We start from the raw sequence: 13,116 nt of genomic DNA on the forward strand, positions 1-13,116 counted from the left end.
CAGGCGGGGCCGGTTTTCTAAGACACTGGCAGGCTGCCGCTCGGAGTCGGGTCCAGCCCAGGTCCCAGGCTTACACCGTTGGCAGCAGAAATGCTTCCGCCTTTTTTTTTTTTGGTCTTTTTTTTTTGCTATTTCTTTGGGCCGCTCCCGCGGCATATGGAGGTTCCCAGGCTAGGGGTCCAATCGGAGCTGTAGCCACTGGCCTACGCCAGAGCCACAGCAACGCGGGATCCGAGCCGCATCTGCAACCTACACCACAGCTCACGGCAACGCCGGATCGTTAACCCACTGAGCAAGGGCAGGGACCGAACCCGCAACCTCATGGTTCCTAGTCGGATTCGTTAACCACTGCGCCACGACGGGAACTCCCGCTTCCGCCTTTTACGCATCCATTTGGGAGGGACCGACTGAGCTACCCCGTGCTGGGCACCGGCAGGACCCCGCCAGGGCGGCCGAGATCAGCCGGGTCCCTGCTCCGTGGCCGTCACAGCCCGGTGGGCGACGCATGCGTTGCCACGGACACGTCCGCCGTCCTTGTGCAGCTGGCCTGCTGCCGGCGCCACGTCAGTGCTAATAATATTTGATAAGCAAACGAGCAGAAGCAGGTGGCCCGGTGTCAAGGTCAGGGTTCCTGGCCCCTGCAGGCCACCCCGCCCCAGGGCCCAGGGAAGGCTCCGGCTCTGTCCGGGACGCAGGCCGCCACCTCCATCTCTGCCCCTGGCGCGTCCTGTTCTGGCCTCTGCATGTGGTCAGAGCTTGGCAGGTGCTCAGCGTGTGGTCAGAGCTTGGCAGGTGGGCGGCTCCTCCTCCTCCGGGGCTGGGTGCCGGCAGGCTCACCCCCTCCCCTGTGCTCCCCACTCCAGAAATGCCCCAGGTGAGCCACTGACCCCCAAATCCAGCAGCCTCCCTCAGCCATGTATTTTTGGAAAATGTGTGTGAGTCTGGTTTTGAAAATGGAACCTTATTAAATGCGAGAAGGATCTTCTCAGGAAAGAAACCATGTGGCCAATTGTCTGGAGACCTGGAGGACCACACCCCTCTGCCCCTCCCCGCCCCCAAAGGTCCGTTGGCCACGCAGACCCCCACCCCAACCTGTGCTGGCCGCTGGAGGCCTGCCTGCTCTGCCTCCGGCCCTCAGGTCGCCCTGTGTTCTCACCTGGGCCCCCTGCCCTGGCCCCCCCAGACAGGGGCCAGGGCAGTCCTCTGGGAGGTGGTCACCTTCTGGCTTTTCCAAGAGCCAGTCCCCTTGGCCCCCAGGGTGGTCCTGAGCGCTTTGGCCCCCACCCACCGTGCGGGCCCTGCTCCCCGGGAGGCCTTCCAGGGCTGCTGGGCCACACAGCCCTCCCCACCCTGTTTCTGCCTTTTTCCCCGGGAGGCGGCCTGGCCCCCTTGGGAGAAGCAGTAACTGTGCTCCTGGGACGAGGGGGAGTGACGTCTCTCTCTGGAGTTTTGCTGTGTCGGGGGCAGGACTGAGCCCGCGTGGGCGGGCGCCTGTCCCCACGGCCAGCGAGGGGGCAGTGCCGGCCGCGTGCGATCCGGCCTCCGCGCGCCTCTCCCGGCAGGTTGTTCCTGGTCATCGAGTACGTCAATGGGGGCGACCTCATGTTCCACATGCAGAGGCAGAGGAAGCTGCCGGAGGAGCACGCCAGGTGGGCATGGGCCCGGGAGCAGGGCTGGGGGCGGGGCCGGCCAGAGCCGCGAGAGGCCAGCGGGTTAGAGCCTCGGGACGCACGTGCCAAAGCGCTGGCCTCACCTCGGCCCTTTCTCTGCTTCCAAAGTGGGACTGGGGGTGGGGGGCCCGACGGTAAAGTTGCCCGCGGGGAGTGACTGTTCGTGGGCTGCACCGCTGGGGTCTGCTCGGTGGGGGAGGACGATGATCACCGCCAGGGACACAGGGACACAGACCCCGTGCCGCTTCCCCCGCAGCAGGGAAGGCGCCCCCACACCCCGTTCCCTTTCCCAAAATCGTGTGAAACACACACAACCTGAAATTCACCATCTCACCCACTTCTGAGCGCCCAGCTCAGTGGCATGAAGGCGCGTTCCTGTCCTGCAACTGTCACCCCCGCCATCTCCAGACCGTTTTCTTCCCAAACGGACGTCCCGTCCCCTCCCCGGCCCGGCCCCACCCTCTGACGTTCCATCTGGACTCCGGCTCCTCCAGGGGCGTCGGGAGTGCATTACACAGGCCTCGGGCCTCTGTGTCGCTGATGCCACTCGGCGTGACATCCTCAGGGCTCGTCCCCACGGCCGCGGGCGTCCGTGTCCTCCCTTCCCAAGGCTGAGTGTCACTGCCCGGGGACAGACCGCGTGTTCTCATCCTCGGCTTGGGATGGACCCTTGGCCTCTTTCCCCATTTCAGCTGCCGGAGCCGTGCTGCTCTGGCGTGGCTCTACCCATGCCCACTCCAGGCCGGATTCAGTTCTCTGGGGTGTTTATGCAGAAGTAGGATTGCTGGGTCACATGATAATTGGATGTTGAATTTTTTGAGGACCTTCCAAAATTCCAAACCGTTTCCGCAGGAGCAGCACCCAAGGGGCCCAGCCCTTCCGCCTCCTCGCCGGCGCTTGTTTTCAGTTTGGGGGGGGTTGGCTGGTGGCCGTGAGGTGGGGTCTCCTTGAGGTTGGGGTTCGCCTTGTCCCGACCACCAGACGCGGGTCTTGCTGGCCCTCGGGCTCAGCGCCCGCCACGCCCTCCCCATTCACACCCGGCTGCCCAGGTCCTCGCTGGGGTCTCTGCTGACGACCGCGTGTCGTCGTCGCCTCCCCCCAGATTCTACGCTGCTGAGATTTGCATTGCGCTCAACTTCTTGCACGAGAGAGGGATCATCTACCGCGACCTGAAGCTGGACAACGTGCTCCTGGACGCCGACGGCCACATCAAGCTGACGGACTACGGCATGTGCAAGGCGAGCGCCCGCCCCGCCCCGTGTCGCCCCGCCCGGCCCCGCCCCGCCCCGCGCCCCCCGCCCGCCGCCCGCCGCCCGGGGTGTCTGCGGGCCTCCCTCCTGGTAACGCTCTGTCCCCACAGGAGGGCCTGGGCCCCGGTGACACGACCAGCACGTTCTGCGGGACGCCGAACTACATCGCCCCCGAGATCCTGCGCGGGGAGGAGTACGGTGAGCTCGGGGCTACGGGCGGCGGGGCCCGGACGGGGATGCCCGGGGATGACTCCGGAGCTTGGAAGCTGCCTCCCCTGGGGGGGGGCTCGACCCCCAGCAGAGGGAGGCGGTGGGCCTGCCTGGGTGACCCTGCCTATGGTCTAGCCAGGGGCCCTGGGGCTGGTCCAGAGCTGGGGGGGGGTTGTTGACCAGATGGCGCTAAACACACACCCTGACTTGGCGCCCAGCCCCCCATCACCATCTGCCACAGTCCCCCCCTGTGGTCCCTGCGTTGGCCTGAGTGTCCCCAACTGAGAGCCCTGGGCCCGGCCTCTCCGATCCACCAGCCCAAGGGCTCGGAAAGAGGTGCTGCCATCATGGGTGCTGCCCAGGGGTCCGGGTGGGACAAGGCCATGTGTGCACGCGTGCGTGTGCGTGTGTGGGTGTAGGTGTGTGCACGTGTGTGTGGGTGTGTATGTGCGCACACCCCCATGCTCTTTTAGGTGTTGCTGTTTTCAATGACACACGTAACATATACACTGGCAAATACTTGCAAACATTTTCTTGGCCATTAAAATGAGGGGGCAGGGTGACAGGTATCCTGCCCCTCAGATAACTAGGCCTCCAGGGAGGCGGATACGATTGAGGTCGCTTGGTGGCCGCTCGACAGCCCATGGGCCAGAGCGGAGTCTAGAGCCCCGCCTGGGCCGGGGATGGCATGTGTGGTGGAGGCGGACAGCTCCAGGCTTTCAGGGGACCGCGGGCCACCGCGCTGCTCTCAGTGTGGGAACCGCTTTGCAGCTAATGAGGGAAGGCGCCCCAGGACAGTGCACAGAGGGGAGGCCAGGCCTCCCCGGGACCGGACGGCACCGCCGGGGGGCTCCTCCTGCGGCCGCTGCGGCCGCCAGCCTGATGGGCCCGCTCGCTCCTCCAGGGTTCAGCGTGGACTGGTGGGCGCTGGGCGTCCTGATGTTCGAGATGATGGCCGGCCGCTCCCCCTTCGACATCATCACCGACAACCCGGACATGAACACCGAGGACTACCTTTTCCAAGGTGTGTGCCCAGGTCGTGGCTCAGGCCGTGCGGCAGGCCCTCCGAGCCCCGCAGGGTGCCCCGCTCAGGCCCTCAGGCTGGTCCCCTTGCCTCCCGGCCCGAGGGGCCCCATCCAAGGCCAGCTCTCTGGGAGCAAAGACCGGGCCGTGGGAGCAACCGTGGACGGAGGCCACTGCTCCCTCACGTCCACAGAAAAGAACCTGGAGTCCCCACCGTGGCTCAGTGCGTTAAGAACCCGACTAGTGTCCATGAGGATGCAAGTTCGATCCCTGAGTCCGGGTTGGGGCTGGGCTTGGCCAGGCCACTGCCCTTTCCAGCCGCACGCCTTGCCGTCTAAGCTATAGGGCTGGAATTGACTGTCCCTGGGATGCTGGGGCTGGGGACGAGGCTGTCCCCACAGTGCCCTCTGGCTCTGTGGACGTGGGGACTTGGGGACGTGGTGCCAGCCAAGCCTCTGTTGGTTCATCCGTGTCATAAGCTCATGTGACCATGTGCACCGGGGCCTCTGAGGCCTAGAGATCTGCTGGGGGGAGGGGGCCTGGGCCACCAAGCCCCCACCCAGCTGCTCAGAGAGGCTCCAGCTCCCTGCAGGAAGAGGGGTGTAGGGGGCCGTCCCAGGGAAGGAGGTGGCCTCTCACGTCGCCCCGTGGGGGGCAGGGTGGGGGTCACAGGGAAGGAGCTGCCTCTCACGTCGCTCCGTGGCGGGGGTTGTGGGGGGGTCACAGCTGGCCTCTCACGTCGCCCCGTGATTGGTGTTGGGGGGTCTCGGGCAAGGAGCTGGCTCTCACGCCCTGACCCACCCGCAGTCATCCTGGAGAAGCCCATCCGGATCCCCCGGTTCCTCTCGGTCAAGGCCTCCCACGTCCTGAAAGGGTTCTTAAACAAGGTACGTCCGTGGCCCCCCGTGGCGGCCGGGCGGCGGCCCTTTCTCAGCGTCCCTGGGGCCGAGGCTCCCCACCTGGCGGGCCCCTCTCAGGGTGGGCTCCGGGACACGCGGGGGTGGGTGGGACCTGCTCCCTTCCTCCAGTGGCCTGTGGGTACTTATTTCTACTTGACAAAATAAATGAGAAGTTACGCCAACGAGGGATTTGCTGAGGAAGCTTAATGTGTTGGGAGGAAGGCTTTTCATGAAGCTTCGGCTTCGAGTGGGGGGGCGGGGCGCTGTCGCAGGGGGGCGGGGCTGCTTGGCTTGGTGCTGACTTGACCGCTTGAACTCTGACCCCAGGACCCCAAGGAGAGGCTGGGCTGCCGGCCGCAGACCGGGTTTTCCGACATCAAGTCTCACGCCTTCTTCCGCAGCATAGACTGGGACCTGGTAAAGCGCATCCCGGCTGAGCGGGGGGCAGGGCCTGGGGGCGGGCGGGGGGAGGGGGGCATCCTCATCCGCATTCAGAACAGGGAGGGCGGGGCCGTGACAGGCCCCTGGGGGGAGGTCCCGAGAGGGGCCCCAGGGAGCGAGCGCGGCCTGTGGCCCTGTGCAGAACCAGCGCCCAGACAAGCGTGTTCACTCTGGTTTCAAGCTCAGTTTCCCAAAATCCGCCGTGCTGGGTCCCGGACCCTGGCTCGGGCCATGGTCGTCGCGCGCAGGGCCCTCCAGGCTTAGGGCCGCGGCTCCTGGCGTGTAAGGAAAATGGAACCTGATTTGTTTCAAAATATATAAATGGTTGCAGTTACTGAAATATAACCTTTAAAATATGTTTTCTTGAGAAACAAAGTTAGGTAGCTAATTACGGAAGTGTTGAGCTCTGGCTGGAACTGAATCAGAAGCTCTGGGACCCCTGGGCGCCTCCCTCCTGCAGCCCTCCCTCCAGGCCCCCAGGCGCCTGGCCGCCCCTGTTACTGTCGCTTTCCAGCCACAGGACTTTCCTGTGTGTGTTTGGGGGTTCTGGGTGGGGGGAAGCCAGGCCCAGCACCCCCCCGGTTCCTAGGACCTGGTGGCCGCTGAGGGACAGGGCTAGAATGTGCTCCTGTCCCCCTGCCGCCACCCCATGCCCACCCCCCAACCCCCCATTCCCAGCCCAGCCCCCGCCCTGTCCCCAGCCCAATGGGGTTATTTTGAAACAGAATCTGATCAGGTACAAATACACAGAAACAACACTCAGAGCATTGGCACTTTTAAAGAGACCAGCTTGAATTTTTTTTCATTTAATTTTATTGTTCCACTAGCACAAAGGAGAAATCGGAATACTGATTGCTTTCGAATGGTTAATTATGCAGCTTGGCACACTTGGTGTCCCCTGCCTGGCGCCCATGGGACTCCTCAAGGCCCACACTGACTCCCAGGGGTCCAACTGCGGACCTGGGGGAGCCCAAGGCAGAGCCCCGCCCCCGCAGGTTGACGGCTCTGCCCAGTTCAGCTCCGGCACTGGCCAGGCAGGTGTACCCCCACTAAGCCGGGAAGGGCCTGCCCAGGAAGCTCGCCTGTGGCCGCAGGGCTCCCAACAGATCTTGGGCCTCAGTGAGAGACCTTGGTGGCCTGTGGCGCTGCGTCCATTGAAGCTGGTACTTGGTCGCTTGTAGTAAAGCCGGTTCTCAGGTGTGACCTGGGTGCTGCCTTGCCCCTTTAGCTGTCTCTAAACATTTTCCTATGAGCAGATCCACGGCCTGGGCATGAAACGGCAGGCTTATTCCTACGTGGTTTTCGTGTCACAAACAGGGTTTACAATGAGGCCACATCTAGACCCCAAATGGCAGAGGGAACGCGGGTGGGTCCTGAGGGGTCGGCGGCGGCTCGGGTGCTCTTCGCCATGGGCGCCGTGGGTGTTCGCAGATGTAGACCTGCCCAGTGGCCCGGAAGCGCGAGCTTTTGTGAGGAGCACACGGGGCCAGGGCACAGTGTCAGGGGTGGGGGCACGTGGGGGGACATGGGGGCAGGGAGGGGAAGAAGCACTTTGACAAAACAGGGCTGGGGAACCTCCTCCCGCTGTGGGTGGAGGCAGCCCGGGCCCCCACGCCTTGGCCCCCGGCTGTTGCTCCCCGCACATCCGGGGCCTTGGGACAGGTATTTCTTCTTGTAATTAGAGTCTAGTTGGTTTACGGAGTTGTGCCAGCTTCTGCTGCACAGCAAAGTGACTCAGCCGCGCCTACATTCTCTTCCTTCCGTTGTCTTCCCTCATGGTCCATGCCAGGAGATGGGCTGTACGGCAAGCAGGGCCTCGCTGCTCACCCTTCTAAATGCGATAGTTTCCATCTGCTAACCCCAAACTCCCCGTCCCTCCCACCCCCTCGCCCCTCCCCCTGGGTAACCCCAAGTCTGTTCTCCGTGTCTGTGAGTATTTCTGTTTTGTGCCTAGGTTCACGTGTGCCGTGTTTTAGATTCCACATGTAAATGATTCTGTGTGGTCTTTGTCTTTCTCTGACTCACATCACTTAGAGTGAGACTCTCTAATGCATCCGTGTTGCTGCAAATGGCATGATTTTGTTCTTTTTATGGCTGAGTAGCATTCCATTGTGTATATGTACCATGGCTTCTTCATTCATTCATCTGTCGATGGACAGTTAGGTTGTTGCCAGGTCTTGACTGCTGTGAATAGTGCGGCTGTAAACATACAGGCGCATGTATATATTTTTTTGAATTGTAGTTTTGTCCAGATATATGCCCAGGAGTGGGATTGCTGGATCGCGTGGTACTTTGGGGTTTTTTTAAATTTTTTAATTTTTTTTTTTTTTTGCTTTTTAGGGCCACACCCGCAGCATATGGAGGTTCCCAGGCTAGGGGTTGAATCATAGCTACAGCTGCCGGCCTACACCACAGCCACAGCCACACAGGACCCAAGCCATGTCTTTGATCTACACCACAGCTCACAGCAACACCAGATCCTTAACCCCCTGAGCGAGGCCAGGAATCAAACCCGCAACCTCATGGATCGTAGTCAGGTTCGTTAACCACTGATCCATGAAGGGAACTCCAGGATCATATGGTAGTTTTATATTTAGTTTTCTGAGGAACCTCCATACCAGTCTTCTACACTGGTTGTACCAGTTCACGTTCCCACCAAGAGGGAAGCATGTATTATTCGTAGACATGTTAGTGATGGCCACTTGACCAGTGTGAGGTGGCACCTCATTGTGGTTTTATTTGCATTTCTCTAGTGATTAGCAATATTGAGCCTTTTTTCACATGCCTGTTGGCCATCTGTATGTCCTCTTTGGAGAAATGTCTGTTTAGGTCTTCTGCCCATTTTTCCATTGGGTCATCTGTTTTGTTGCTGTTGAGATGTACAGGTTGTTTGTATATTTTGGGGACTAAGCCCTTGTCAGTCGCATTGTTTGCAACTATTTTCTCCCAGTCCGTAGGCTGTCTTTTCATTGTTTACCCCCCCCCTCCGCCCCCGGTTTCCTTGTCTGTGCAAAAGCTTACAAGTTTGATTAAGGTCCTTTTCTTTTTCCTTTTTCGGCCCCCCCCCCCTTGGCTTACGGCGTTCCTGGTCCAGGATCAGATCCGAGCTGCAGATGCAACAGAAGCCGCAGCTGTGGCAATGCCAGATCCTTAGCCAGGCAGGGAATCGAACCTGCGTCCGAGTGCTCCCAAGATGCTGCCAGTCCCATTGTGCTGCAGCAGGAACTCCCCATTTGTTTATTTCTGGTTTTATTTCTGTTGCCTGGGAGACCAACGGGAGAAACGATTAGTACCATTGATGTCAGACCGAGTTTGGCCTGTGTTCTCTTCCAGGCCTTTTATGGCGTCTTGTCTCATGTTTGTCTTTAAGCCATTTGGAGGTGTTGTTTTGTGTCTGTTCTGTGCGTGGTGTGAGGGTGTGTTCTAGTTTCACTCATTTACACTCAGCCGTCCCGTTTCCCAAGCACCGCTTGCCGAAGAGACTGTCTTTTTACCGTCTCATGGTCTTGCCTCCTTTGTCCGAAATCAATTGACTGTAGGTGTCTGGGTTTATTTCTGGGCCCTCTCTTCTGCTCCGTTGGTCTGTGTGTCTGTTTTTGTACCAGTACCACACTGTCTTGATTACTATAGCTTTGTAATTTTGTCCGAAGTCTGGGAGAGTGATGCCTCCTGCTTTATTTTTTTCCTCAGGATTGCTTTGGCAGTTCTGGGTCTTTCATGGGTCCATATAACTTTTTCGATTATTTGTTCTAGTTCTGTGAAAAATGTCCTGGGTGGGAGTTCCCGTTGTGGCGCAGCAGAAATGTATCTGACTACCATCCATGAGGATGCAGGTTCGATCCCCGGCCTCACTCAGTGGGTTAAGGATGCAGTGTTGCTGTGAGCTATGGTGTAGGCTGGCAGCTGCAGCTCTCATTCGACCCTAGCCTGGGAACCTCCATATGCAAGGGTCCAGCCCTAAAAAGCAAAAAAAGAAACAAATGTCCTGGCTAAGTTGGTAGGATCACAGTAAGTCTGTAGATTGCTTTGAGAAGCGTGGTCATTTTCACGATATTAATTCTTCCAGTCCAGAAGCACAGGATAGCTTTCCGTTTCCTTGAACCCTCTTTACTGTCCTTGACTAACGTTTTATAGTTCGCAGTGTGTACGTCTTTCGCTTCCTTGGTCCGGTATATTCCTAGGTACTTAATATTTTTGGGTGCTATTTTAAAAGGTATTGTTCTTTTTATATTCCTTTGCTAATATCTCATTGTTAGTATATAGAAATTCAGCTGATTCCTGAATGTTAATCTTGGATCCTGCTAGTTTGCTGAGTTCGTTGATCCCTTTGAGTAGCTTGAGGTTTTTTGTTTGTCTTTTTAGGGTGGTACTCATGGCGTGTGGAAGTTCCCAGGCTAGGGGTCAATTGGGAGCCGTAGCTGCCAGCCTACACCACAGCCACGGCAACTTGGGATCCAAGCCACATCCGTGACCTACACTGCAGCTCACAGCAAAGCCAGATCCTTAACCCACTGAGTGAGGCCAGGGATTGTACCCACGTCTTCAAGGAGACTAGTCGGGTTTGTTACTGCCTAGCCACAGTGAGAACTCCTGAGTTTGAGTAGTTTTATGTGGAGTCTTGGAGTTTTCTACATCATGTCGTCTGCATACAGTGACGATTTTACGTCTTCTCTTCCCATGTGGATAGCTTTCTTTTTCTTGTCTGATTGCTGTGGCTGGGCCTTCCAGTACCATGTTGAGTAAAAGTGATGAGAGTGGGTATCCTTGTCTTGTTCCAGGTTTGAGCGGGAAGGAGCTGCTCAGCCTTTCTCCATTGAGTGTTGTCTTGGCTGTCGGTTTGTGATACGTGGCTTTTATTATGTCGTGTTCCCTTTATACCCACTTTGGTAACGGTATTTAATCACGAATGGATGTTGGATTTTGTCAGATGCATTTTCTGCATCTATTGAGATGAGCGTGTGGTTTTTGCCTTTTGTTAATGTGGTGCATGACGTTGATGGACTTGCGTGTGTTGAACCATCCTTGTGAAGTTGGGATGAATCCACTTGGCTGTGGTGTGTGATCTTTTTTATGTGTTGTTGGATCTGGGACAATTCTGTCTTGGATGGAGACACAGGGAGGTCCCACTTGGGTTCCAGGCTCTGAGCTCACTCAGACCTTCCGGGGGAAGGCGGCAGCCATCCCCAAGAGGCCTGGGTCGAGTCTCCTGCATCGAGCTGCTCCGAGCCCTGAGAGCTGAGGGGTCTGGGGGTCCGGGGAGCTGGCTCTGGTGTTTTGTCTTGCTCCCAGCCTCACAGTGGCTGCTGTTGGCAGGAACAGATCTGACAGGACGGCCGCACGAGGCATGGACCATGTCTGTCACTTATGGCTCCATCTGAGTTCTTGGGAGCACAGCACATGCCAGGTGGGGTCGGGAGAGAGGGTGTGGTGCTTCCTTGTGGGCGGCATGGCACTGAGCAGTTCTGCCCCAGCAGCCACCCCGCCCTCTGCAAGGCAGGACCGCATCTCAGCCTCCTGAGTGGCTGGTGGGCAGCCAGAGTCTAGATCCTGAGAAGCCCCGTCTCCTGCGGACAGAGCGTTTCGGGGGTGTGCATTCCTTTGGGAAGAGAAACGTGTGGGCAGAAATGACTGCTGATGGCCTGGCCGGGAGGAAGGGTCCCTCCTGAAGCACCAGGGTGGGCAGGGGCATCCCTGCCTCATCCCGGCTCCTTTCTGAGGGTTCCAAGATTAAGAAAGGAAAACACTCCCACCTCCTATGGTTTAAGTGGAGAGGCCGCTGGGGGCACAGGCCCTGATGACCAGGGCTTCCTGCCACGGCCCCATCCAGGGACCGTGGGGCCTGCTGCTGGCACCTTTCAGCTCAAGGAGGCTTTTTCTGACTTGAGAAAAATTTCTCTTTGACTTTAAGAAAAAACAATTGGCATCAAACATGAGGCCTATGTGGAGTTCCTGCAGTGGCTCAGGGGGTTAAGAAGCAGACAGTGTCCGTGAGGATGTGGGTTCTGGCCTCCTCAGCAAGTGAAGGATCTGGCGTTGCTACAGGCTGCGGCACAGGTCGTGATACAGCTTGGGTCTGGTGGTGCGGTGCCTGTGGTGCCGGCCTCAGGGGCAGCTCTGATTCAACTTCTGGGCCAGGAACTTCATTATGCCTCAGAGGCGCTGTCAAAAGCCATGAGAAAAAGGGTATTGTGCCCAAAATAGAGCTGGGCGCCGCTGGTCTGACTGGCCGCCGTCCTTCCAGCTGGGGAAGAAGCAGGCCCTCCCGCCCTTCCAGCCGCAGATCACCGATGACTACGGCCTGGACAACTTCGACACGCAGTTCACCAGCGAGCCGGTGCAGCTGACCCCGGATGACGAGTAAGACCCGCCCTGGGGGTGGTCTGGAGCCGCGGGGACCGACCCTGAGCCGCAGGGGGCACGGCGTGGGCGGGGCTCCTGTGGGATCTGGTGGGGGGATCCTGAGCTGTGGGGGTGGAGTCTCTCGCGGGGTGGGGGGTAGGAGTTGGGAATGGGGTCCTGAGCTGCGGGGAGGGGCGGGGGCGGAGCCTCCCATGAAGGCGGGGGTGGGGACGAGTTGGGGGGCGGGGCGGGGGCGGAGCCTCCCATGGGGTCTGGGGCGGGGCTGCGGACCCTGAGCTGCCGGGAGGCGGAGTCTCGTGTGGGGGCCGGGGGCGGGCACACCCCCCCCTACCGGGGCGCAGGGTCCCAGCGCGCCTGCGCTCTCCGCGCCTGCAGGGACGTCATCAAGAGGATCGACCAGTCGGAGTTCGAAGGGTTTGAGTACATCAACCCGCTGCTGCTGTCCACCGAGGAGTCCGTGTGAGGCGGCCCTGGGCCCCGGGGCACCGCCGCCTGCGCCCCTGACTCTGCCCGTGACCACAGCGCATGCATGCCAGGCTGGGCCCGAGCCGGTCGCCCTCTCGTCCGGCCGCGCGCTGGAGGAATTTGCTTCTCGTGCCTGCGCCGCGGAGGCCCCGCGGTGACCGTGTCCAGGGAGAAACTGTCCCCCGATTTCGAAGGTGCACACTTTCCGCAGAACCAGAACGGACCTGCTCCGCCGGGAGAGGTAGCCTGTAATGTCCTGAGGAATAAAGTGTCCCGATGCTGACGAAGCTTCCCTTTGATGCCTTTTTTCCGCGGGTGGCACCGGCCCAGCGGTGTGGGCTGGGGACGGGAGCGAAGTGCCTGCAGGGACGCGCTGCCGCGAAGAGTTTTTACACATCCAGAACATTTTCTAAATGCCGGTAAGTTCCTGTTGTTAACACTGAACACGTGTTTTCCCGCCGAGCCTGGCAGGAGCCGCTGTGGTCTAACGCCCAGCTCACCCACGTGGGCACTGCTGGTCCCCACCAGGAGGAAACTTGGAGTCTGGAGTCTCTAAAACACTGCTCGCCAAAGCCCCGGAGACCAAAAGAGAAAAAAAGAAAATTGGAAACTAAATCTGCACAAAATATATTTCTGAAAACACTAAGCAGTGCCTACCTGATGTCTTGTGTTATGTATCAGATTTTTGGAAAATATTTTTATGAGGAACAATGCTCAGAATTAGAAATTTTAGAAAGATGTATGTATGAAGGGCCCTAGCCTTACAGTTAAACAGTCAGAATACGCCCACGGGCTGCA

At 59.0% G+C, this 13,116-nt stretch overlaps 1 protein-coding gene across 1 annotated transcript in view; it reads left to right on the forward strand.

Moving 5' to 3' along the window:
- PRKCZ (protein kinase C zeta) overlaps nucleotides 1-12,601 on the forward strand; it is an 86,130-nt gene extending 73,529 nt beyond the window's left edge. Inside the window, exons 11-18 of the mRNA XM_047791120.1 lie at nucleotides 1,563-1,649; nucleotides 2,773-2,908; nucleotides 3,031-3,118; nucleotides 4,035-4,154; nucleotides 4,961-5,040; nucleotides 5,380-5,469; nucleotides 11,735-11,850; nucleotides 12,229-12,601. Coding sequence (XP_047647076.1) covers nucleotides 1,563-1,649; nucleotides 2,773-2,908; nucleotides 3,031-3,118; nucleotides 4,035-4,154; nucleotides 4,961-5,040; nucleotides 5,380-5,469; nucleotides 11,735-11,850; nucleotides 12,229-12,316 — 805 coding nt within the window. The 3' untranslated portion in view covers nucleotides 12,317-12,601. The remainder of the gene's footprint in view (nucleotides 1-1,562; nucleotides 1,650-2,772; nucleotides 2,909-3,030; nucleotides 3,119-4,034; nucleotides 4,155-4,960; nucleotides 5,041-5,379; nucleotides 5,470-11,734; nucleotides 11,851-12,228) is intronic.
- The last annotated feature ends 515 nt before the right edge of the window (nucleotides 12,602-13,116 follow it).

This window comes from Phacochoerus africanus, chromosome 8, assembly GCF_016906955.1.
Source record: "Phacochoerus africanus isolate WHEZ1 chromosome 8, ROS_Pafr_v1, whole genome shotgun sequence".
Classification (NCBI taxonomy): Eukaryota; Metazoa; Chordata; class Mammalia; order Artiodactyla; family Suidae; genus Phacochoerus; species Phacochoerus africanus.